General features: G+C 39.5%; 1 protein-coding gene across 1 annotated transcript in view; it reads left to right on the top strand.

The window, feature by feature from the left end:
- Positions 1-26,054, top strand: part of LOC134752908 (cleavage and polyadenylation specificity factor subunit 1) — a 42,083-nt gene that overhangs the window by 9,706 nt on the left and 6,323 nt on the right. Inside the window, exons 11-26 of the mRNA XM_063688692.1 lie at positions 2,047-2,162; positions 2,834-2,972; positions 4,002-4,141; positions 5,208-5,324; positions 12,402-12,542; positions 13,235-13,426; positions 14,130-14,312; positions 14,920-15,073; positions 15,406-15,584; positions 16,047-16,261; positions 16,707-16,853; positions 17,784-17,856; positions 19,769-19,921; positions 20,488-20,682; positions 23,177-23,291; positions 25,349-25,465. Of these exons, the coding sequence (XP_063544762.1) occupies positions 2,047-2,162; positions 2,834-2,972; positions 4,002-4,141; positions 5,208-5,324; positions 12,402-12,542; positions 13,235-13,426; positions 14,130-14,312; positions 14,920-15,073; positions 15,406-15,584; positions 16,047-16,261; positions 16,707-16,853; positions 17,784-17,856; positions 19,769-19,921; positions 20,488-20,682; positions 23,177-23,291; positions 25,349-25,465 (2,376 nt within the window). The remainder of the gene's footprint in view (positions 1-2,046; positions 2,163-2,833; positions 2,973-4,001; positions 4,142-5,207; positions 5,325-12,401; positions 12,543-13,234; positions 13,427-14,129; positions 14,313-14,919; positions 15,074-15,405; positions 15,585-16,046; positions 16,262-16,706; positions 16,854-17,783; positions 17,857-19,768; positions 19,922-20,487; positions 20,683-23,176; positions 23,292-25,348; positions 25,466-26,054) is intronic.

Raw genomic sequence — 26,054 nt, 5'->3', positions numbered from 1 at the left:
GGCATTCTTCAAGAAGCGGGTATTTAGAGTTCTCAAGGGTCGGCAACGCTTAAGTGGCTCCTGTGATGTTGTTTATGTCCATGGGCGACGATGACCGCTTCCCATCAGGCGGCTCGTCGACTCGTTTGCTGACTATCACATTTAAAAAAAGTCGCGCGCCCGCGACTGTTCGAGGTTTTGGTGCTTTCATTATACTAGATGACTACTAGAGTAAATACTGTATACACAACTACTTAAAAAATTTCACTAAGATGACGCCTTAGAATTACGTACAAAGAAAATTCCATCTTGTTGATAATGGCTTTTTCTTAATAATTTCGGCATCAGACGCATTATATAGCGACGTACATAGTTTTAAAGTTCTTGCCCCAGCTATGTACGGCGAGCTGCAAAATTGTATGGACACATTATGAATGGATTCTCATTTATAAAGTGGCCGTGTAATTTTGCGGCAGGGTGTACCTGCTTGGGATCAGTCAAGCAGGACAGATTCGAGTCGAGGACTACTTGACAGACAAACATGCATGGTCCAAACCAGAAACTGTAATAAAAACAAGTAACAATTAATAGTACATTTCGATGCTAGTGCGGAAAGTATGTCATTACTTCACGAGTACCGAGATATCTTGCCACGAGCAGCAGGCGAGTGGCAAGACTCGGGACGAGTGAAGAATGATATTTCAGCACGTGTATCGAACGACGTTTTTTAATACAGGCGAAAAAATAAGAAAAACAACAAGTAAGGAATTCGAAACTTTTATATTATTAATTCTGTGACATCACTGACATTGACATTATGAAGAGGTGTTTTTTTAGCTGGGTGTTATTATTATTGAACCCACTTCAATAAAAGTTTTTTTTTTAATGCATGATCTATAAGACAGAAACAATTGTAAATATAAAACATTGTACTAATATTACCCAAATAATCGTTGATTACGATTATTTGTGTATCGTACATTTATAAAAACAATATCGAATGTTGCCTTTGGAAACTTAAAGCAAAAAGAAAAACGCCTCTTCTTTTACAGGCGTTCCGTTCCATTCAGACAACTTATTAAGAACGATTTTTCAATATTCAATATAAAAAAAATAGACGTGTTATAATGATGAAGAGGTAAGTAATAAAATTTGAAATATGTAAATTTTTCGTATTCTTACATTAACAGTAGGTTTTTATGTTGATTACGACGTTTAAAGGAAACTAATATTAACACTCATCAATAAGTAGTCATAAATTGGAACAAGAATAAATTAAAAAAAATTGGAAAAGTAAAAAGCACTAGTTCGCGAAAACCAACTTTCCGCACGCTAAACAGCTACGTAAAGTAGCACTTATTGAGCAACTGTATTAAAAAATAATTATATTATGGGTATTAGAGTTATAGGTGACACAGCTCAATAAGAAAGCACATGAAATATTTTATGTAGGTTTTTCATAACAATCAGTCAGATTTATATATATGTATATTCTCAGTTCTTTTCTTAATTTTATTTTCTTGTACATTTTTAATAATTTTATATGTTTTCTGAAAGTATTTGTATGATTTGATGTACATATATATTTTTAAATCAAATTTCTATAAAGAATACTGCCTACTGTATGTAAATTCATGAATTCTATAGTAATTTAAATTGTATTTTTCCTTATTTACTCGTAATGCATGTTAATTATAAGATGCATTGTTTTGAAAACATGTGTCCCGCCGAGTTTGTTGCCGGTCCCATATTGGGATATTTGGGATACCCTTCTCCAGTTGAGGGGGGATTTAAATTTTCTCGGGGCAGAGGTGTAGAGGGTTAGAGCCGGCGTAGCTTTATTTGACGTTCATAAGCGCATCGTAATATGCCTACTTGAATAATAAACTTTCTTTATCTTTATCAAACCTTTCGTATGCGCATGTCAAAAAATTGCCATATAAATAGCAATCGTGACAACTTCATGTTTAAGTTGAATATATATGAAGCAGATCTGCTCCTAAGCATACGAAAGGCTGATCCACCAGCCACCACCCTATCTTTAAAATCGAAACCCAACTGTTCCAGGCTGCATAGACATGTGGACGGTGATGGGCGAGCCGGCCGAGGCGAGCCGCGACGCTCACCGGGACATGGAGGGCTCGCACGCTTACATGATACTCACGCAAGAGGACTCCAGCATGGTGAGATACCATTAACTACAACATTTTCCATTTATAATACTTTTGCAAGGATACTTTTGCACTCAATACTATTTTTTTACCCTGCGAAAGCGAAGGTTTAGTTTTTGAAGGTTTGGTTTAGAAGGTTTTAGTTTGGATTGCGGTCGCATTTCTCAACCGATTCTTGTGAAATTTTGTGAGCAGGCTTTTTCAAAATGGTGGAGCCTTGGGGGTTCGCAAGTCTACAACGCACTAGTTTGTTACAATGACCTAAGACTGGATGGGTTCGCGTTCGCGTTATATCCCACAACTTTTATAGCTACTTTCTAGCTCCATCGGGCCAGTTTAGTGACATAATTTTTGCATTATCATTTTATTTCGAAGCAATCACTGAGAAATTGGTGAAAACTACAAATTTAACTACAAATAATTAATGATTGACTTGATTGCTGTGCATGGATGTGAAATGTGAAATCCATGGATGTCACCAGCATGGATTCAATCGCTCTTTCTTATTTTACCAAATGAAAATCCAAATGTTATCATGAGATTACAGATAAGGAGGTATTACATTTACAGAAATGGAAATATAATGATTCTATCTAGAAATAATCTATGGCTTAGAATGAATAAATTAAAACAAATGGAAATCATATTAAAGCGTATTAATATCGTCTATGTATCGTGTTCAGATCCTACAAACCGGACAGGAGATAAACGAGGTGGACAACAGCGGGTTCATGACGGGCGCGCCGACCGTGTTCGCCGGCAACCTCGGCAACAACAAGTTCATGGTGCAGGTCACCACCACGGCCATCCGCCTCATCAAGAGTGAGTACACGGTGCCTTCAGACCACATACACATTACCTGGCTTCTCACATGTTTGTCACATGGGAATTTTAAGCTGGGCTCATTAATATCTGGGAAACATAATAAAACTCAAAAATGCGCGTTTACCCAGAGATAAGACCTAGCTAGATCGATTTTTGAATTTGAATTTGAAATCATTTATTTCATGTAACCGTGACACATACATTTTGTTAGTAAAAAAACAGTTTCAATAGGGTTAGTACCTAAGCCTAATAACAATTATACCTATACCTAAACCTACACACTTAACCTACAAGTTACCACTGTATGGAGCCCATTGGGGAATGTAGCCCCGCACAGTGTAACATTAGCGGACAATCCGGCTTATCCGCTATCATTCTTAAGATGATGTTGGCCCCCGTGATGATGTTGGCCCATGTTTCGCCCCCGAAAACCTCCATATAGCAAATTTCATTAAAATCGTTAGAGCCGTTTCATATATATGTATATGTATACAAGAATTGCTCGTTTAAGGGTATGGTATACGTATTTGTCATTTTATTTTATATAATACTTACTTGTGGCTGTATGTAATTTGTTTTCTATGCCTCACGTCAAAAACTAACAAAATTAATCTCTCGTATAAAACTTTCTCGCGAGTGAAGCGCGGACTGGGATCCGATAGACTTCGTCATTTTGCGTCACTTTCGTTCAAGGAAAGAGCAACCCAGATGCTTGAGCAAACACGGTCATGTTTGCTGGCGTTATTTATTAATTATTGGCTTTGGGAGCATCCTAAGTACGCTGGCGCAGCGTTGGGACTCGCCCCTAGTCAAGCGGTACATACAGCTACACGCACCTGTTGCTGCTCCGCCGCGAAAGTTGTAAATGAAATGTTGTGTTATGTAATGTTTCGTTCTGTTTGTTTTGTCTAATTATTTGTAATACTAACTCTAGATTAAGTTTTTGTATGACCTAACCCTATGGACGTCAAGTTCGAAATAAAGATATTTCAATTATAATGAAATGTTCTCGCTGAATATTTGCAGACGGCGTCCAACTGCAGTCGTTCCAGTTAGAGTGGACGGCGCAGTACGCGGCCACGGCCGACCCCTACGTGTGCGTCGTGTCCACCTGCGGCCGCGCGCTAGTGCTCGCGCTACGAGAGCTCCGCACCAACCAGGCCATGGTTAACTTCTATTTCATCACTTTCTAACAGCATTTATTGTAATAACTGGTTCCGAATCTGCGTTCTTGACGTCAGACTAATAATTTACAACGCAAGACCAACGCAACGTAAGGAAGTCAGATGCAGAGAGAGGTGACCCCCCCCTGGATACAATCAGGCCATGCAGGGGGCATTTCATGAGGCCGTTGAGAGGGAACCCACTTACTGGCGATACAAGTAGGAACCTACTTAGCACAAAAGCGTGATAGTGGTGTCGCTGCTCTACACATTGTAAGTGCTCAACGGCTGAGGGCCCGTAACAATTCAACTTCTAAAACTATCTTTATATTGAATACGAGAATAGCCAGGTCCACACAGAGCGAGCATACGCGCGAGGCAATTTCCTCGCGCACAAAACGGCCACTGTAGACGTGCGTCGCGCATATGCTCGCTCTGGGTGGACCCGGCTACACTTAAAACGTGAGACCTCAGGCCAAAGAGGATATAATAAGATAGAGCGGTACTGTCATAGTAGATTTTGTAACCAATGTAAATTCACTGCCATCTATCGACACACTTTAAAACAAAAAATGAAGATTTATAAAAATACGATAAAATGTATAAAAATATGGATAAAGATTTTTTTTTATTTGCATTAATTATTTTTATTATTTTGACCCATTCTTTCACTGATATGCGTTAAAATTGTTAAATAACAAACGAAACCGTCAACGCCATCTATACGACAGTAGGCCAAAGCTAGTAGCGCCCTCTGATCGAGAATCAAATTTTCTTTATTTTCGAGGCACGTTTTTTCCTTAGACTGTATCCATCTATTACGGAGTTATATCTATCTTTGCCTCAGGCCGAGCCCACACCTAACTGTCCAGTGAGGTTATTTGTCCCAGGCCCAAGAAAGAGCGACATACACTGTTTTATGCGTAAAGTTTTAAGTATGCAACGGCAGGACATGTCAACGATGTTCAAGGAGGGATCCTTCACGTATTCACTCAATCTAACACAAATGTTGTCACATGAAATGAATGTTGTGTTTTCTGTGCGTTAAGGAAATGTTGATTGTTGGCAGTCCGCCCGCCTGGCGCCGACCCGACAGCCGGTGCCGCACCGGCCCGCGCTCGTCAAGGCGGTCCCGTACCGGGATCTCAGCGGGCTGTTCACGTCCGCGGACTTAGATAGCGTTCAGGTGAGAGTGGCTCAAATATCTCAACTGGCTAACATATTCGTCATATGCAAACCCGGAGTAAAAATAGGTATAAACTGTAAAAACAGAAATTATTTTAAAAATTTTAAGCACATTTGGAGTTTACTACCTACTTTTAATTCATAGTGGCAGAATATCATAACGAACCAAAAAGCATATATTGCTTACAGTATTTTTTAAATGTCTGAATGCCATGATGCTGTGTAACAATACATGTGAAATGGAAATAAAAAAGAGCTACTTCCCGCCTAGGCCTGCAATTTTGTATGAAATTTCATTAAATACCTCTCTTCTAGCTGCGCCCGAAACGTGATACTTCCCAGCCTAATATGAAGAATATAATATCAATATTTCATTGCATGTTTGAGAAAACATAGTTATAAATAAACGAAGTCATTCCCGCACCCAAAAATCCCGGGGTATGGTTATAATATGCCGAAGTATTTAAAATAAGTTTAATCTCATCTTGATCTCAACAAAATAAACTAAGGTATCGTATTATTATTATGGCCTTAAACTTAAAAATAATAAATAAAACAATAATTCACAATTCCTTAAATTTAATATGATCAAAGTTTAAATACGATGTCATTTTTAGGGTTCCGTGCCCAAAGGGTAAAAACAGGACCCTATTACTAAGACTCGTCTGTCTGTCCGTCTGTCTGTCACCACTCACCAGGCTGTATCTCATGAGCCGTGATGAAATTTTCACAGATTTATATTATTTCTGTTGCCGCTATAACAACAAATACTAAAAAGTACGGAGTCCGACTCGCACTTAACAATAAACAAAATAATATACAAAATGTTATACTTAATAGCGCCTTTGTTATGAAGCGGATAGATACCGCAACTCGCCGTATTTACCTTGCTAGCTCTACACTTGTTTAGAGTGTGCATCAAAAGATGGCGCCACAAGCGACGCGTACGACGTGTTTCTCAGTTTTCTCAAATATCTTCTAAAATATCGCAAATTGTGGCCCAAAAATTACATTATTATTAATTGATCAGGTTTATTCGTAATTTTAAATGCTTTTTGTCACTATAGTTTTTATTTTGTTTGCATTTTTCATACAAAATTTCACTCGTGTTCTACAACGCGCTTTAGAAGTTTCTTCGATCTCTGAGTATATATACTGTGGCGGTGCAATATCTGTCGGAGGTGTGTTCTTTAGTGTGATGCCACTACTGTCCGTATAGATCGCTACTAGTTAGAAGATCTACAACAGCTCGTGACGTCACGCGCTCGTTGCCTGGCTTCGCTCCTTGTAACGTGCGCTGCGGACGGTCGCCCGCGCGGCTGCGACGTCTTAGCGGCGCATGTTCCTCGGGCGGCCTTAAGTCACGCGGTATTAGTTACACGTTAGCTTAGCTCCGGTTAAATTTCGAGCACTTCCATAACTATGGCGGCGAGGATACTCGATTGCCAGCTTTTTGCCAAATTCCTCGGTTGCACCAAACTGTGTCATGCGCTTAATTTAATTGTATGGAGTTTCATAATAAACCGCCGCGGTGCGCCGGGTGACGTTGATCAGTCTGTCAAGTGCGGATGGTGCAACTGGCCTTACACTATTACGATTGATCACAGACTATTTGGTGCAACCTTAGTTTTGTTTTATTTAATTTGATTTTTCCTTAAAAAAAATTATGAAGCAGAAACGGCTGTGAGCGCACCCTCCCTCCCTCCTCCCTCCATGGCTCAGTTGGCAGAAGCGATTGGACCGGTGTTCCAACGGTTGCAGGTTCGAGTCCTGCCGGAGGTGTAAATTTTTCAATTTTTCCTTTAATTTAAAAATTTGATTTTACTTGTCATTAAAGTGACCATTAACCGTCAGATATTTGTAATATAAAAACTAGGTTACATTGTCTTTTATAATTCAATATAAGTGCTCGCTTGTAATTTGGGTTGTTAGGCGGGCCTTGCCGCCCCTGCCCGTGTCGAGCAGAAAGAATTTAATTTTTAATTGTTCAAAATTCAAAAACGTCATTGTGAATTTTTGTTTTGATGTATAATTTGATAATATTTATATTGAGCGTGCTGACACATCCATGGCACGGCCGGGCCAGTCATGATACGGGCTCACACAAGACATCCCGGTCCATGGTGAGCAAATAAAGGCAACCTGTAAAGTCCGTGCTTCATGGTGAACGGCCAAGCTTCCGACGGTCGAAGGTCATCCTGACTTCCAATTTGACAGCAAACCACCGTTTACGCGGTTGGAAACTAGGCAGCCGTTAAGGCTACGCAATCACTCCCAGCGCGAGCTATGCGCTACGCTTTTACCCGATAACGTGTATTTTCCGCTTTGTAGTGAAAAGCGTCTAAAAACAATCCGCCGAGTGGATCGCTGGCAGTGAATGTATGTGTTAACATTAAGATTTAGATCGACATCTTTTTATTCTGTATGTTTATTCTGATAATGATAATGTAATGTATATGCATTATCATTATCAATATAGGTAGGACTGTATTCTAGACAAGCTTTCTTCCGTACCTTCGTCTGCATGGAACTTAGAGAATATAACCAAACGGAGATGCCTTGTCTGTAATTTTCTGTACAAAAAAGCCTGCCGATTTTTGCGGGGGCGGAACGTTAAATGGATACGTAACGTAAAAATAGCCAAGTCAGATACACGTCAGTCCATACATTGTGTATGACCATTGGCCGACTATTTTCGACAGAGAGAAATGCCTGTTAATGGCTACTCCGTTTGGTTGTGGTTTGGTTATATCCTCTAAGGCGTGGAACGATGACGATGATTGATGAAAACTATCCTATGCTATGCTATGCCCTACGCCGAGCCTCAAACTTTCTCGGTTCAGCAGTTTAAACGTGAAGAGCTAACAAGACAGACAGACAGTTACTTTCGCATTTGTAATTTACATTTTTGTACCTCTTAGAAAAAAAATTGTAGGGACAAAGATAGATGTTCGAATAACCCGGTAGATGGCGCTGTGAGCAAGTTACATCTCGCTAACGTTAGTTCATCGTAAAAAGTACTTGGTATTTCAGGGTTACTGCGAATTTTCGACAGACGGACGGAAAGGGTTCCGTACTTTAATTATAGCATTTTTTTGGGTAGTTCTTCCACACGATGGATAGGACTTCAAATATTTGATCACATTACTTCGGAACGGTGTCAATGCTGATACCATAAATGAATTCAGCACCCCCGATTTATACGAAAACGTTACCAAACCCGGCCTAGCAGCTTCACTGATGTAGATCAAGATAAAAATGAGATCCCTAAATAAACCTTCAAGAGCGGATATCTCAAAAACTATACAAGATATCGAAAAAGTTGACTTATTAAGCCTTGTAACAAATTAAATGTCGTTCAGACGCAAAGTTTCCGAGACAACGAAAAACCGAAACCTGGAACCTTCAAATCCCACTCCACCAAGGTTACGGCCGGGGACTTTCCTCCTAACTAGTCCAAATAAATAAAAGCTTAAAAATTGTGTTCCTATAAGCATTTCCCTCTATACCTTATTATTGCTTCGCCTAATTTGCCTTGATCAAATATTTGAAGTCCTGTCCATCGTGTGGAAGGACTACCCAAAAAAATGCTATAACAAAAGTAATGTACGGAACCCTTTCCGTCTGTCTGTCAAAAATCCACAGTAACCCTGAAATACCAAGTACTTTCCACGATGAACTAACGTTAGCGAGATGTAACTTGCTCACAGCGCCATCTACCGGGTTATTCGAACATCTATCTTTATCCCTACAAATTTTTTCTAAGCGAGGAAAAAAAAAGTTACTTAATTACAAATGCGAAAGTAACTGTCTGTCTGTCTTGTTACCTCTTCACGTTTAAACTGCTGAACCGAGATAGTTTGAGGCTCGGGGAAGGGCATAGGATAGTTTTCATCAATCATCGTCATCGTTCCACGCCTTAGAGGATGTAACCAAACCACAACCAAACGGAGTAGCCATTAACAGGCGTTCCCCTTTGTCGAAAATAGTCGGCCAATGGTCATACACAATGTATGGACTGACGTTTATCTGACATGGCTATTTTTACGTTACGTATACATTGGACGTTCCCCTCCCCCGCAAAAATCGGCACTTTTTGTACATAAAATTCCAGACAAGGCATCTCCGTTTGGTTATATTCTCTAAGTTCCACGCAGACGAAGTTGCGGAAAAAGCTTGTCTAAAATGCAGTCCTACCTATATTGATAATGATAATGCATATACGTTTAAACAGTTACATTTTTTACATACGCCGTTAATAAAAAAAAACAATTATATGGAGTGGTTATAAAATACCTGTAGTTAAGTGTCAGTTGTTTCTGGAATCTTTAAAAAATATACTTTTTTGGACTCATTTTCTTCATATTACAATACAAAAAAAGGAACAGTGCATAAACTCCTAGTAATTACATGCACAATTGCAGTTGAAGGAATAAAAAGATACAGTCTGCGATAAAAAAACTTACATCAAAAATGGAGATTTATACAAAAAATATTTCAAGAACAAGTAACTTATCTACTCTTGAACGCTCATCCAATACCTAATCTGCACAACCGAACCGTCATTTTAGGACAAAACTAATTGGATAATCGATCTGTTATTTTGGTATCTAGCTACAAAATTAATGTTTGACATACTTATACATAGTTAAAGTTCATGTTTTCTTTATGCATTATATAATATTGTCTTCGGTTACCGCGATAGTTACTCATGAAATAAAACTATGAAAACGGATTATATCGCGTATATTGAATTTATAATACATCCAGACGTTTCGAACCCTTTACAGCGTTCGTGGTCAACGGGTGACTGAGGAAAAATTACGTGCAAAAATACCCACATACTAAAATAATGAACAATCATAAACTTTAAGGCAGGTTGTACATGCAAAATCGGTTCATAAGGCTAGTTATACACTACAATTATTTTCAAGTAAAGATATATATATATATATATATATATATATATATATATACACGCGATAAAAACGACGCCGGCTCCAACCCTACACCACGGACCCGAGAAGATTTAGGAAGCTAAATTGTAGGAGGGTATCCCAATATGGGACCGGCAACAAACTCGGCGGGACACATCTTTTCAAAACATATTATGCTCAGAATGTCCAAAATCATCCAACACTAAGGTCTCACAGTCTATGTCTCGCTTGCTCCTTTATCAGATGGACTACAGGATCCCAAGCTGGTGGTATAGAAAACGTCGGGATGTTATAAATTCAATATACGCGATATAATCCGTTTTCATAGTTTTATTTTATGCATTATAGTTATAACTTACTATGTACTTACGAGCAGAGAGAAGTTAATTTTTAATTGTTCAAAATTCAAAGACGTCATTGTAAATTATTGTTTTGATGTATAATTTGATAATATTTATATTGAGCGTGCTGACACGTCCATGGCACGGCCGGGCCAGTCATGATACGGGCTCACACAAGACATCCCGGTCCATGGTGAGCCAATAAGGGCAACCTGTAAAGTCCGTGCTTCACGGTGAACGGCCAAGCTTCCGACGGTCGAAGGTCACCCTGACTTCCAATTTGACAGCAAACCACCGTTTACAATCTTATTTGCCTTAATCAAACATTTGAAGTCCTATCCAACGTGTGGAAGGAAGGACTACCCAAAAATGTGCTATAATTAAAAGTAATGTACGGAACCCTTTCCGTCCGTCTGTCAAAAGCTCACAGTAACTCTGAAATACCAAGTACTTTCCACGATGAACTAACGTTAGCGAGATGTAACTTGCTCACAGCGCCATCTACCGGGTTATTCGAACATTTATTTATTTATTTATTTAATCTTTATTGCACAAAAGAAAATACAATCGTACAAAAGGCGGACTTAATGCTATGAGGCATCACATCAACATCTATCTTTATCTCTACTATTTTTTTTCTAAGTGGGGTAAAAAAATGTAAATTACAAATGAGAAAATAACTGTCTGTCTGTTACCTCTTCACGTTTAAACTGCTGAACCGAGATAGTTTGAGGGCCGGGGAAGGGCATGATAGTTTTCATCAATCACCGTCATCGTTCCACGCAGATGAAGTTGCGGAAAAAAGCTTTGGTTAGAATACATTACTACCTATATGTATTGATAATGATAATGCATATACATTTAAACAGTTATTTTTTTTACATACGGAGCGTTAATAAAATAAAACAATTATATAGAGTGGTAATAAAATATGTCAGTTGTTTCTGAAATCTTTAAAAAATAAACTTTTTTTAATATGGACTCGTTTTCTTCAAATTACAATACAAAAAAAGGGACAGTGAATAAACTTCTAGTAATTACATGCAAAATTCCAGTTTAAGAAATAAAAAGATACAGTCGGCGATAAAGAACTTACATCAAAAATTGAGATTTATACAAAAAAATATTCCAAGAACAAGTAACTTATCTACACTTAAACGCGCATCTGCACAATATTACCTAATCTGCACAACCGAACTGTCATTTTAGGACAAAACCAATTGGATAATCGATCTGTTATTGTTATTTTGGTAATTTGACTTACTCACGTTACACGTTTGACTTACTGACATAGTTAAAGTGTAGTTTTTCTTTATGAATTATAGTTATGGCTTACTATGTATAAACTAAAACTTGATTTGATCGCTATTTTAAACAAATTTCTATCAAGCAGAAACGTCTGCGAGCGACACTACTCGTAAAAAGGCGAATGTATAAAGGAAGGAATGAAAAATTTCGCACGCTTCTGGTAAGCTTCCGTAGCTCTGGTGGTATAGTCTTCATTTTCTCAAATGACTGTAATGTGTAATGTAATCTGTTAAACAAAAGCCATTGTCTCTTTTGCGCGAGCTGTCAGCCTTTGTGTGCCACTGTGTGTTGGCGCGTGCCACGGCGCGTGCGGCGCTCACACACAATGGCACACAATGACCGACCGCTCGCACAAAAGACATTTCAGAAAATGAAGACTATAGTAGTGATCGGATCGATGTTCCGAAAGGTCGCAAGTTCAAGTCTTGCCGGAAGCGGTGAACTTTTCCATTAATCCTTAATATAAAGATTTGATCGCTTTTTATTTTCCAGGTGAAAGGCGAATTCACGGGCAAGATGAAAGGCAAGAAGAATGTGAAGGCCGAGGGCTTCCAGCCGGACACTGTGTACGAGCTGAACGACGAGGATGAGCTGCTGTACGGCGGCGACCAGACGCCCGCTTCCATGGCTAGCGTAAGTTTGCTTTACTTTACATTTTACCTATTTACAAGCTTTCCTTTTGTTTCATTAGTCCCGTCCCGCCAACTTCACATACGTAGGTAAGTTGGGTGACAATGTAATATTATGGTATCATCGAGTCAGTTATTATTGTGGTGGATATTGGTGGTGGAATTCTTTGATATCAACGCTTGTGATGGGTTTGTTAGAACTGTCTCGATGAGTTAAGTTGACTGTTGAAAGTAAATTACACCCAGCGATAAAAGCTTGTATGAAAAAAAGATCTTTTTGTCTTATTTTCACGAATTTTAATTCCGTCAACACAGCGCAAGTAAATGTCTAGCTTATAAAAAAAAAAACAAATTATTAATTGTATCCAAGTGAATGTTATTAATGATAACTAATTTGTTGTTATTCCGAGCTTGGGTAGCGACACAGTGAAAAGGCGGCAACTTTTATGATATTCGGTATTTTACCAAAATTCGCTTTATCCTATACCTGCCTCGACTCTTAAGTTTATAATTTCATATTATATAATAAACGGTATCGCCACTGGGCCTAATAAACGGTATCGCCACTGGGCCTCGGAGCCCCGTTCTTAGCACGTGTGTCTTCACGACGTTAGATCTCAAGTGTGTTAACTAAAAATGATTAATTTGTAGGACGCCATCGCCACTGTACTGTATCTGTCCATATACCGATTACAGATAATGTTGGCGGAGCAGTCCAAGAACCCGGGCGTGCCGCGGCGCGTGTCGCGCTGGTGGAAGCGCCACCTGGCGGAGCTGAAGCCCACCTACTGGCTGTTCGTGGTGCGCAACAACGGCAACCTCGAGATATACTCGCTGCCCGAGATGCGGCTCAGCTTCTTGGTGCGCGACGTGTGCGCGGGCGAGAGGGTGAGCTCATACATACTATACTATTGTTCCGCCTTTCTAGGCTATCTGTACTTGGGCGCGCTCAATTAAATAACATTGTAATGAGGTTAAAAACTAGAGATGCACCGAATATTCGGTTACTACCCGGCGTCCGGCCTATCCGGCCCTCATTTTAATATCCGGCTGAATACCGGATAGTGACGCATTATCCGGCCGGATACCGGATAGTAACTTTGCTTGATTTTGGGGTAAACAAATTGAATCTAAAAACAGTCACGGTCATAATCGAAATCATTGATTATAATTTAAAATTTCACATGTAACATTTGCGTAACACATCCAACGTATGTAACAAAATACGCGAGCGCACGTGTTCTATAAATGAAGTTACTCCGTAATAATATGATAAATATGGTATCTTTTCGAACCTAGAAATGAGTCCGCGCGAACATTCACTACGCTTGTTTTAATCAATCAAATGTGCATGGCAACTTTATTACGGGAAAGCATTCATTAAGTGGGTATGCACTTTTACAGCTCGCTGTACAAATTATCAGATATCTTTATAGCCGTGAGCTACGAACTTCATTTAACACGACATTTTTACGACTGCGGCGACATCTGAACTTAGTTTTGCGCGTTTATTTTCATCGGTAATAATTGAAAATAATGAGTGTGGTTTATCCGGTAATAATTGAAAATAATGAGTGTGGTTTATCCCCAGATACTAGCCGACAGCCTGGAGTCCGTCCCGCAGCCTTCCCAAACCGAGGAGGACGAGATGACCGTCCCTCCGAACACCGAAGTGGACAAGCTCAAGGAGATGCTGGTGGTGGGCGTCGGGCACAAGGGCTCGCGCGTCCTGCTGCTCATGCGCTGCGACGGAGACACCCTCATGATATACCAGGTAAGCTTATACACAGTGGCTAAAAAATAAGTGCATTTCCGTTGCCAGGGAGGTTTTGGGACTATACTAAGCAACTTTTACTACGGGACCAACCCCAAACTCGCAAACAAAAATTTGGCTGTTTCATACATTCTGGCCGGTCCATTTCCTATGGGAGGGTAAAATTTTTTTTGCGATCTCGTGGTTGGTCCCAAGTAAAAGTCGCTCAGTATAATCCCAAAACCTCCCTGGCAACGGGAATGCACTTATTTTTTAGCCACCCTGTATAAATAACACATTTATATAGCTAAGGGCGCTCTCTTTACATTTTATTCTATTGAAATAAAAAATAAAACATCATAATTAAGTCACCGTACAGACGAAACTTTAAGGTAATTTTTGTCTGTGAGCGTTTCTAATAGAAATAAAATGTATATTTTGCCTATATACTATATTATATTTATGGTCGCCAAGCTTATTATTGGAATTTGATTTTACTCTCCAAACAATCTTTTGATCATAGAATCAAATGGAGAAAAAGGCATCAAAATAATGTTTTGTCTAAACTAGCGTTTTTCTTGCTCACAATGCTAACTGAATTGTAATTAGATGTTATTTATAATTACAGGCTTATAAATACCCTCGTGGCAACCTCAAGCTCCGCTTCTCGCGGATCAACGTGGCGTTCCCGTTCGGTTACCAGAGCGCCACGGTCACATCCAGCGAAGACAGCTACGAGGCATCTATCCTACGCGAAAATGTCCGACAGATGAGGTACTTCGGTACGTAGACATGTTTTTTTACTTACGCTCCTCTAAAAGAGCTGATAAAATGTAAAACCCCTCTTAATAAGGTTGCACAAGAATACCGACTTTACAAAACAATTTAAATATATGTCTTAATTTTATGGCTTATAATATTTGAAGTTTCCTCGATTTTTGCAGATCCCATCATCTTCAATCTGATGACAATGGAGACTTTTTTTTTAATAATCCGTGTAGTCATATTCTACTAGTTGGAGACGTACATAAAAAGCAAAACAAAAAACCAGATTCCAACGAATAGAAAACGTTATCGTTATTGAAGTGAGTCGGCATGTGGTTTTCGTTGGCAGGCAACGTGGGCGGCTACAACGGCGTGTTCGTGTGCGGGCGCACGCCGCACCTGCTGGTGCTGACGGCGCGCGGCGAGCTGCGCGCGCACCCGCTGTGCCCCGAGGAGGCGCCCGTCTCCACCTTCGCACCCTTCAACAACACCAACTGCCCGCAGGGCCTGCTCTACTTCAACGCCAAGGTAATATTCCATGGTTAGCTCGCGCTAGGAACGATTACAAGATACGAAAATGAAACGCATCATTTTGCACTACACTATGTGTGAGTGGGAGCTCTATTGTAAATTAGACGGTCGGCAAGCAGTAAAACACAGTATTCATGACCGCTCTCAGTCTGCGCGGGAAGCGAGTAGCGTGCCATGATTACTACATGAATTTCGCCAAACTACGAAACAGTTTGTTGACAAATGAAATATACGCGTACGTCGGATCTATCTTTGGTCGGATGCATCGCGATCCTACTTCCGTGTACATATGATCGTTATTTGACGAATTTAGATTTTAAGCTATACATATAAAAGGAAACAAACGTGTTTTGAGTTTTGTACTGACTGAACCGATTTTTTTTCATCGAAAATTACCCCGACCGATTGAAGCCGTCAACTATTAAAAAAAATTGAAACAATGTATTTTGTTTGGTCCAGTCCGAGCTCCGCATCTGCGCGTTACCGACTCACTTGTCATACGACGCGCCGTGGCCGGTGCGAAAAGTCCCAATCAGAATGTCGCCACACTTCGTCACCTACCACATGGAGTCCAAGACCTACTGTCTGGTGGCCAGCACTGCTCAATCCACCCAGACGTATTACAAGTTCAATGGGGAGGATAAGGAGCAATCTCAGGAGAATAAGGGAGACAGGTAATTTTATTATTAATTGGAAGGCAATCTAATTTCAGTGTTGTTTCCATATTTTTTTATGTTTGCAGGTAGTTTCTCCGATTTGTACGCTAGATGTCGCTAGTAGTAAGTAGTAGACTCCAGTTTTCTTTAGGTTCACGTACCTAATGCTAAATTGTATCGTTTATAACTCGACTCTCTGTTTATTTTATTTATAATTTCACTTGCATATTCCATATCCAATTTCTTTCATCTTTGTCCAATGTGTATTGCGTCTCACATTTTGCTTAATAAGAGAGTGAGACGCAATGACATTGGACAGGTGGATGAGGAGGAATATCACCCTGAGACGCAATACACATTGGACGAAAAAATTGGATCCTTCCTTATAAAAAAAGTTGGTCTGTGTAGTTGATCTATTCGCCACAAGATGTCGCTAGTAGTCACCGTTAACTGAATGTTACAGGTTCCCGTATCCGATGTTGGAGCGATTCAGCGTTTGTCTGTTCTCGCCGGTGTCGTGGGAGATCATCCCCAACACCAACATAGAGCTGGACGAGTGGGAGCATGTAACCTGTCTCAAGAATGTCGCGCTGTCTTACGAAGGAACTAGGTACACAGATCAGTTATGAACAAAAAAAGCTATTTCTATGAAATAATAAACATAATTATTATCATCATCTTCCTCGCGTTATCCCGGCATTTTGCCACGGCTCATGGGAGCCTGGGGTCCGCTTGACAACTAATCCTATGAATTGACGTAGGCACTAGTTTTTACGAAAGCGACTGCTATCTGACCTTCCAACCCAGAGGGGGAACTAGGCCTTGTTAGGTTTAGTCCGGTTTCCTCACGATGAATAAACATAATTATTATGTTTATATTTATTATTTCATAAGCGCCACTTGCACCATCCCACTAACCCGGTGTTAACCGGTTAAACCGTTAACCCAGTGTCAAATTGTACTAGCCACCATGGTAACTCCAGGTTTAACCGATTAACCCTGGGTTAGTGATTGGTGCAAGTGGCTTTTATAATAAGTAAGTAAATATAGTTAGTTGTGCACCATACAGTTAAAAATTGCCACAACCGAATACAGAACCTCCTCCTTCTATGAAATTGAAGTCGGTTAAAATACACAGAAAATGAAATACAATTAAAAGCTGGGTAACAACTGGCATTATTATTGCTATGAAATAATATTATAATGTATATAGAATTTATACGTCTCCAGTGTAGTTCACCTATCCGCCACCGGATGGCGTTAGTTGTTCCTTAGTAGTTTGACTGGATTTAATTTTTTATCATTAATTATTGTCACAAAATTATACTACGTGGTGATGTTATACATTCGATCTTAGTAATTTGGCAATAAGGGTTGTATATTTATGCTAAATTCGTTGCAAGTAGAAAACTGTAAATTATTTGTATATATAATGTCAGCTCGCTGACTAGATGGCGCTAGTAGTGTCTTTCATTTAGTACCCTTACAAGGTGTTGATTTGTTGAATTCGTATTTTTTATTAACGTTTATATAATTTTAGGTCGGGATTGCGTGGGTACATAGCAATAGGAACAAATTACAACTACAGCGAAGATATTACGTCACGAGGGAGGGTAAGTTCATCTATTATAGGATATAACATTTTTATTCTTGTTTTTGTGTTGAGTATAGCTCAACAGTGCTCAATATATTTTAATCTACATTTAAAGCTCTGGCTTTTGTCATTGCCGCCACGACGGGAATTGTTTAGCCAGGATACAAATAAAGATTACTACCAGAATTAAAATGTAGAGATACTCTATCTTAGATCCCGTGTTAAACATAGTTACAAGAAAAAATAATATCTGATTGTAGTTGTTATATCTATCGGAAACCAAAAAATGTGCTAGGGCACATTGTAACAACAATTTGCGGCGAAAAACAATGATTAAATGTTTACTTCAGAAAATAAACTAAATGTAGGGCCAACACGTGATTTATAATAATAATAACAATAGTCTTTGCACCTGGCGGGGACCATCTCCGGGTGTATATCACATTGTGCTTTCGGGGATGGTGTCCGCCACGTGTATCCCTTGCTTTTAGATTAAAGTGTCTTAAAGGGCCTCTGCGCTGTTGGCTTCGGCCCCACGTACGCCTCCCAAAGGTCCGGGACCACATGGTCCCGTGATATAGTAAAGACATACAAATAATAATAATAATAAAATACTTTATTGTGCACTACAAAGAAAAATACATGTTACATACAAAGACAAGACATAAGCGAGTAGGAGTGATTACCTGGCATTCGATGGCCACGTCGCTGCCGCAAACCCGCAACCGTCTATTGTTTTTAGCGAGTTGAGTAAATTCAAGTTAGCAACCGAATTAATTCTATTTCAGTTTTCCGAGTTTAACTCCTTACTTCGTTTTGATGGATCTATTTTGTAACGTTACATGTAATACTAAAGGAAACGAATCAAATATTCAGAATATAATATGTATAATAACATTGATGGTAACTGATTTGTCAAACGTCTGCTTTTGACAACCAGCGATGTTTAAACTTCAGCTAATCAGGCCGCGTAGCCAACATGCTAATCGCTTACGCTCCGTAGCGATCGAAACGCAACTGTCACTGTCGCACTAATATGGAAGAGTGATAGAGAGACACAAAGCGTTTCGTTGTCGTAGCGATAGCGATTGACACCTTGGCTAGGCCGGCAGCTGTGTCAAGCTTTTTTTTGGACAGTCCTAATATGCACTATCCCACTAATCCGGTTAAACCGTTAACCCAGTGTCAAATTGTACTGGTAACCATGGTAACTCCAGGTTTAACCGGTTAACCCCGGGTACTGAAGGGTGCAAGTGGCCCTAAGACTAAATAAATATATATTAGATATTTATAAATATTAGAAGTCCAGGTATATTAGGACTGTCCAAAAAAAGAAAGTAAATACGGAATCCTAGTTCCGTCTGTCTCAAAATGAAGCGATGTAATTAACACTAGTGGTACTTTCGGTAATGACAAACGTTAACGGCATGTATCTTGTTCCCAGCGTCATCTACCGGGTTTTTGGAAAAACTTTGATCTATAGCGGGACTTTGCGTGCTTGTTTCTTCTACTGGAGTGGAACCAGGCGTCCATGTCCAACTGTCCATACTATTTTTTTTATTGTGTTATATATATATCATTAAATTTGTCCTTTATTTAATAGATCCAAGGACTTAAAATTGTGTGGGAAAATTTTATGTTTCATGGGACAACATCTTCATACTATCTGGTAGATATGTCAACTGTCAGATAGTAATTTGTCTCTAAGGATGGCATTTCACCTGTCCAATGTCGTTGCGTCTCACTCTCTCATTAAGCAAAATGTGAGACGGAATAGTACCATCCATAGCCATACAGAGCGAATATTATCGTAATACTCCGAGCAAACGACTGGAACTGTAAACATGCCTTAAGTCAGTATACATATAAATGCTTCGTTACATAGATTTTAAATAGGTACCTACAATACGTACATTTCCTGATTGTTTCAGATAATAATCTACGATATTATCGACGTGGTGCCCGAGCCGGGGCAGCCGCTGACCAAGAATCGTTTCAAGGAGCTGTACGCCAAAGAACAGAAGGGCCCCGTGACAGCCCTCACACAAGTGCTGGGTTACCTCATATCTGCCGTTGGACAAAAGGTAATACGAAAAAGGGATAATATTTGTTCTTGTTTCTTGAGCTCATAAATGAAATGAAATCAGTTACACCTGTTTAATATGCTTCTTGTTTTCCGTCCTTCTGTCCGGTGACATAACAGTTACAAGTTGTTTTATTTCGGACCGTAAACTCTCTCTTTTTAGGGTTCCGTACCCTAAAGGGTAAAAACGGGACCCTATTACTAAGACTCCACTGTCTGTCTGTCTGACAGTTGAAATTTGAAATTTTCACAGCTGATGTATTTCTGTTGCCGCTATAACAACAAATACTAAAAAGAACGGAACCCTCGGTGGGCGAGTCCGGTTTTTATATACTTTTTTTTCTTCTTTTTTTTGTGCAAATAAATGATTATGATTAAATCTCCCCCACCCAGTTATTCACCGTCTTCCCAGCACGCTCTGGGCGTTTGTCGCGTTTTCCATGTAAATATCACACTTGCTACTTTTGTAAGCAAGGAAAATTGTAACGAAATTTGAATTATGAACAAAATAACGCAGTTATCTTGTTTATCCTTGCAAGGATGTAAAAGACGGTTATGTTTTGACAGATTTACATCTGGCAACTAAAAGACAACGACCTAGTGGGCGTGGCGTTCATCGACACGCAGATATACGTGCACCGCATGTTGGCCGTGAAGAACCTGGTGCTGGTGGCGGACGTGTACAAGTCCGTCTCGCTGCTGCGGTACCAGGCGCAGCATCGGACGCTCAGCTTAGTTTCCAGAGATCTTAGGACTGCTCAGGTACCTACGTGAGAACACGTTACACCAGCCAAATTACACTGACATTCTACTATGCTACTAGCTTTGTGACCACGCGAAACCTGACTGAACCTAAAAAATACATATAATAGTACATTGTGCAACATGGGGCGTAATTATTACTCCCCGAGTTACACATAATGTTTTTCATCACACTTGCGATACAAAAATGAAGTATAAAGACAAAAAACTGTTAATTATAATACTAGAAACTTCATAACTCCCTAGGGTAAACGTTTTTTCTATAGTTCCCGCTAGGCCTGCGTTCCACATTTACTGAACGAGTGTGATGAAAAATATATAAAAATCGCTCCTGCTTACAAAATTAAATGAGGTTGAGAAATGCGACCTGTAGACAACAGTCGGACCGCTGGACAGATATACTAAAGCATTTTTGCCCAAGCTGAAACGAAGACGCTTTTCACACTCGCTTGGTCAATTTTCTATTATCATGGCACAATAATTACCAGGCTTCGGAGTTTTTGTATTACGGTAAATTCAAGATACTAGTGTGGAAGAGTGATAGAAAGATATGACTACGATACGATACGCTACTTGGCCTGGTTTATTTTGTGTAGTTTTGCCACTCACCGCTAGGTGGCGGGAGTAGGTGTGCAAACAGCTGTTTGTTCTGAATTATAAAGTTAACAAATTACTAAAAATAGCACAAGTGTTGATGGACTAAAATAACAGTCTGAAGTCATAATTTTATGCGTCTTTTATGTCCCCATTAGTTTGTTTAGTTACCGAACGTTATACAGAGTGAAATTTTAATCACCGGCCATACTCTGCGTAGTGACTTTATAGGTCATACTGAACAGCTTTTATTTTAGGACCAATGACGAAATCGCAATAGTATTTTATACAATCGTGATATAATAGAGAGCTTTTCAGTCGAGTGTGTGACCGTGTTTAAGCAACGAAGCTTGCTGAGTTGCTTAAGTTAAGGTACGAGATTGAAAAGCTTGATTATATCACTATTGTATTCAATACTTTTTCTACGAGACAATAGTTATTTACGATACAAGTGCGGAAAAGAGGAAATTCGAAACGAGTGGCGATAAATTAAAACACGACCACAGGGAGTGTTTTAAATCGACACGAGTTGCGAATTACCTATTCGCACGTGTATCGTACAACGTTTTACAGTACATATGGCCCTTTAAAGTTTCGACATATGCACGAAAAGTGCTATTTGCCGCACTAGTGCGAGAAAGTAGCACCTTATGTACTGTAAAAAAATAATACTTTCAACTAGTAGAATTATATAGGTAAACAAACCAAAAGTATACAGCTAAGATACGCGAGCTGCCGCAACCCGCGATACCTTCATACTCGTACGCGCCCCGGCCGCAGCCGCCGCCGGGCCCGGCCTCCCCGGCGGGTTGGTCGATGACACCGCCTCGTAACTCATGAGGCCCTGGTACCTGCTCCTTGCTAAATTCAATTTTAAGACAGTTTTTTTTCTTGATTTTGGCCACTGTAGCCTATGGAGACTAACATGCAACGCTAAGCGGTTTTCGTAGGGTATGGATGTTGCTATATGAAGGGTGTCACATGCGCGTTTCTGACTTTTTGCAATTGTTTTCACTACAACATAAAATAAAATGTTTTTGTTGGCCAACCAATCACAATGCAGATGCGGCGCAGCAGCGTGTTTAAGTAGCCTAATTTGCATTAAGTCTAGTCTCCTTAAACAAGAAATATTTTATCGAAATGTATAAATTCTATTTTCAATTTTTTTATAATTGAGTAAACCGTATCGATAAAATTCTTATGCTTGAGTCGGAAGTGCCATAGACTATTCAACGTTGAAAAGAGTAAGGTTGTAGTGTTGCATATGAAGTCGTAATACACAGATTATACTCGACGAGTAGAAAAAACAACTTTGCTGTCGCATAGAAATCACATCAGCCGGAATGTATGAAACAGCCAATTTTTTTTTGCGATTTCGGCTTCGGTCCCATAATAAAAGTTGTTCACTATGACATATAAAGTCACTACTCAGAGTATGGCTGGTGATTAAAATTTCACTCTGTAGTTAAGAGTTCCCGGCAAACTCGGCCGAATTGCACCTTCCCATATAAAAGTAGTTCCGCTCTCATTTTAAAACTACGTGTTGGATTGTAATGAAACTTTGCACATACAATGACATGAGGTATATCTAGATCTGTAATTAGTTTATATAGCTCCAGTTTATAAAACAAACGAAATATAGCAAAAACAAGTTTTAAATAGAAAAATTTAAATTCGCTGTATTTTTTTTTACTTTATATCTGAAGCTACATAAACTAATTCCAGGCATAGATATACCTTATCCTATTGTTAGTACAAAGTTTCAGAGCAATCTAGCTAGTCGTTTTATAATGAGAGAGTAACTACGTTTGTATGGAGAACCGAGCTTGCCGGAGACCCTTAAGTTCCCATTTTGTCCTTTCTGTTGAAATATCTATACAACGCTTTTTATTGGTTTCAGATTTATGACATGGAGTTTATGGTGGACAACACTAACCTGGGTTTCCTCGTGTCCGAAGCGGAGGGCAATTTCGTCATCTTCATGTACCAGCCGCAAGCCCGAGAGAGCTACGGAGGTACTAAATGACAAAGTTATTAACCGTAAGATAAAACATTTAACAAATAAAAATAGAGCAAACATTTTAGGATAACCGCTGAAAGAAACATTTGAAAACATACAGAATATTACTAGAGTTAGACCAAGAAAGTCTGCAGAGATTTTGACAGCACACGCAGTGCCAGTGTTATTTATACGTCATCATTTCATACAAGTTTGACGTTTAAAATAACACCCGCACTGCGTGTGCTGTCAAAATCTCTGTAGACAATTTTTATGGTTTAACTCTCTTTCACTTAAAAATACGGAAACAATGCAAATCATGTTGACGAAACGTTTTTGACATTTCGAAAAGTAACCTATTTGAGGTCAAAACTTTGGGACAGCTATTTTGTTGACATAGAGAATAGAAATATAGTCACAAGAATAATTACTGTATTATTCCTGCATTCCTGCAGAAACAGTTTCTGGTTTCCGATAGATAAAATAATACAGTAATTTTTCTTGTGACTATATTTCTATTCTCTAGAAACTGTGCTAGGGCACATTGTAACAACATTTTGTGGCCACAAATATCTTAGATTTACTTCAGAAAAAAAATGAAAATTCAAAACGCGAAAGTTTTAGATGTTATAAGGTAAATATTAGATTTTTGAAGTCCTGGTATATTAGGACTGTCCAAAAAAAGAAAGTAATGTACGGAACCCTAGTTCCGTCTGTCTGTCAAAGTGAAGCGATGTAATTAAAACTAGTGGTACTTTCGGCGAGGACAAACGTTAGCGGCATGTATCTTGTTCCCAGCGCCATCTACCGGGTTTTTGGAATAACTTTGATCTAGAGCGGGATTTTGCGTGCTTGGCTTTTCTACTGGAGTAGAACCAGGGGCCCATGTCAAACCTGTCGACACTATTTGTTTTTACAGGCTTTTTATTAACTTGCAATGTACCTATGTATGTACAGATCAAATCATGTAAGTTAAATTTGACCCACTTCACGACTTCTAATGAAGCTGAAAATCTGCATACATGTGTAAGTTGGATGACAATGCAATATTATGGTACCATCGAGCTGATCAGACAGGAGGTGACCATAGGAACTCTGTGATAAAACAACGAAACTTTTTAGAATCGTCTCGATGAGTATTAGTTACCTGTGGAAATAAAAGTACAGTCAGCGATAAAAGCTTGTACCAAAGATGAAATTTTTGCCAACAACTTATTATTGTGTTATATTATTAAATTTGTCCTTTATTTAATAGATCCAATGACTTAAAACTGTGTGGGAATTTTTTTTATGTTTCATGGGACAACATCTTCATACTATCTGGCAGATATGTTAACTGTCAGATAGTAATTTGTCTCTAAGGGTGGTATTCCACCTGTCCAATGTCATTGCGTCTCACTCTCTCATTAAGCAAACTGTGAGACAAAATATACATTGGACAAACGAATTGGATAGGTGTAATACCATCCATAGCCATACAGAGCGAATATATATGTGGCTTTCCATCAGATAAGGGTACTTAATAACATAGAGTAACTTATACTAGAGCGGTACTGTCATAGTAAATTTTGTTACCCCAGTAAATTCACTGCCATCTGTCGACCCACTTTAAAACTAAAAATAAATATTTATAAAAATACGATAAAATGTATTTAAATATGGATAAATGATATTTTTTATTTGCATTAATTATTTTTATGATTTTGACCCATGCTCTTTCACTGATATGCCTTAAAATTGTTAAATAACAAACGAAACCGTCAACGCCATCTATACGACAGTAAGCCAAAGCTAGTAGCGCCCTCTGAACGAGAATCAAATTTTCTTGATTTTCGAGGCACGTTTTTTCCTTATACTGTATACATCTATTACGGAGTTATATCTATCTTTGTTAATAAGGACCTTTTTATCAGAATTTCTGTTGTAATTTCCGATAGAAAGGACCTTATTGCACTTGAAGCATAAGGACCCTTCTGTGATAGAAAGCCACATATTATCGTAATACCCCGAGCAAACTGCTGGAACTGCCTCAAATCAGTATACGTACATATAAATGCTTGTATATATTTGTAGGTCAGCGGCTGATCAGGAAATGCGACTACCACCTCGGGCAGCAAGTGCACGCCATGTTCCGGATCAACGCGCGCTCCATCCCCAACAGCGTGCATCGCCGACACGTCACCATGTACAGTCAGTATTTCAACTAGAGTACTTTTTAGGGTTCCGTACCTAAAGGGTAAAAACGGGACCCTATTACTAAGAATCCTCTGTCCGTCTGTCCTCCGTCTGTCCGTCTGTCTGTCTGTCACCAGGCTGTATCTCATGAACCGTGATAGCTAGACAGTTGAAATTTTCACAGATGATGTACTTCTGTTGCCGCTATAACAACGAATACTAAAAAGTATGGAACCCTCGGTGCGCGAGTCCGACTCGCACTTGGCCGGTTTTTTTTTACGTGGAGTAATGCATTTAGGCATTCCGCCTGGCCGGGGAACTAGGACGGATATATCGGACTCGTGGCCAAGGGACCAAATACCGACTTAACCCTCCACGGTATGCCCGTCTCTCAGCAATGGTGACGGTGAACACGGGATCGCAACCGCGAATAACGCCTGCTGCCGACAGCTGAGGCTGTCCCCTCCTTGGACCCGAAGGCCCTGGAGCCGAAGCTCCCCCTCTCGAAGGTAGTGTGCAAGGCGACACCATACACTGGTCCCTCATGACAACCTCCACGTCGGGAGGAGATAGAAAAACCCCGGGTTCCACCCCATCAGGTTGC

Source organism: Cydia strobilella, chromosome 2 (genome assembly GCF_947568885.1).
Source record: "Cydia strobilella chromosome 2, ilCydStro3.1, whole genome shotgun sequence".
Lineage (NCBI taxonomy): Eukaryota > Metazoa > Arthropoda > Insecta > Lepidoptera > Tortricidae > Cydia > Cydia strobilella.
This window is presented reverse-complemented; position numbering and strand designations above follow the sequence as displayed.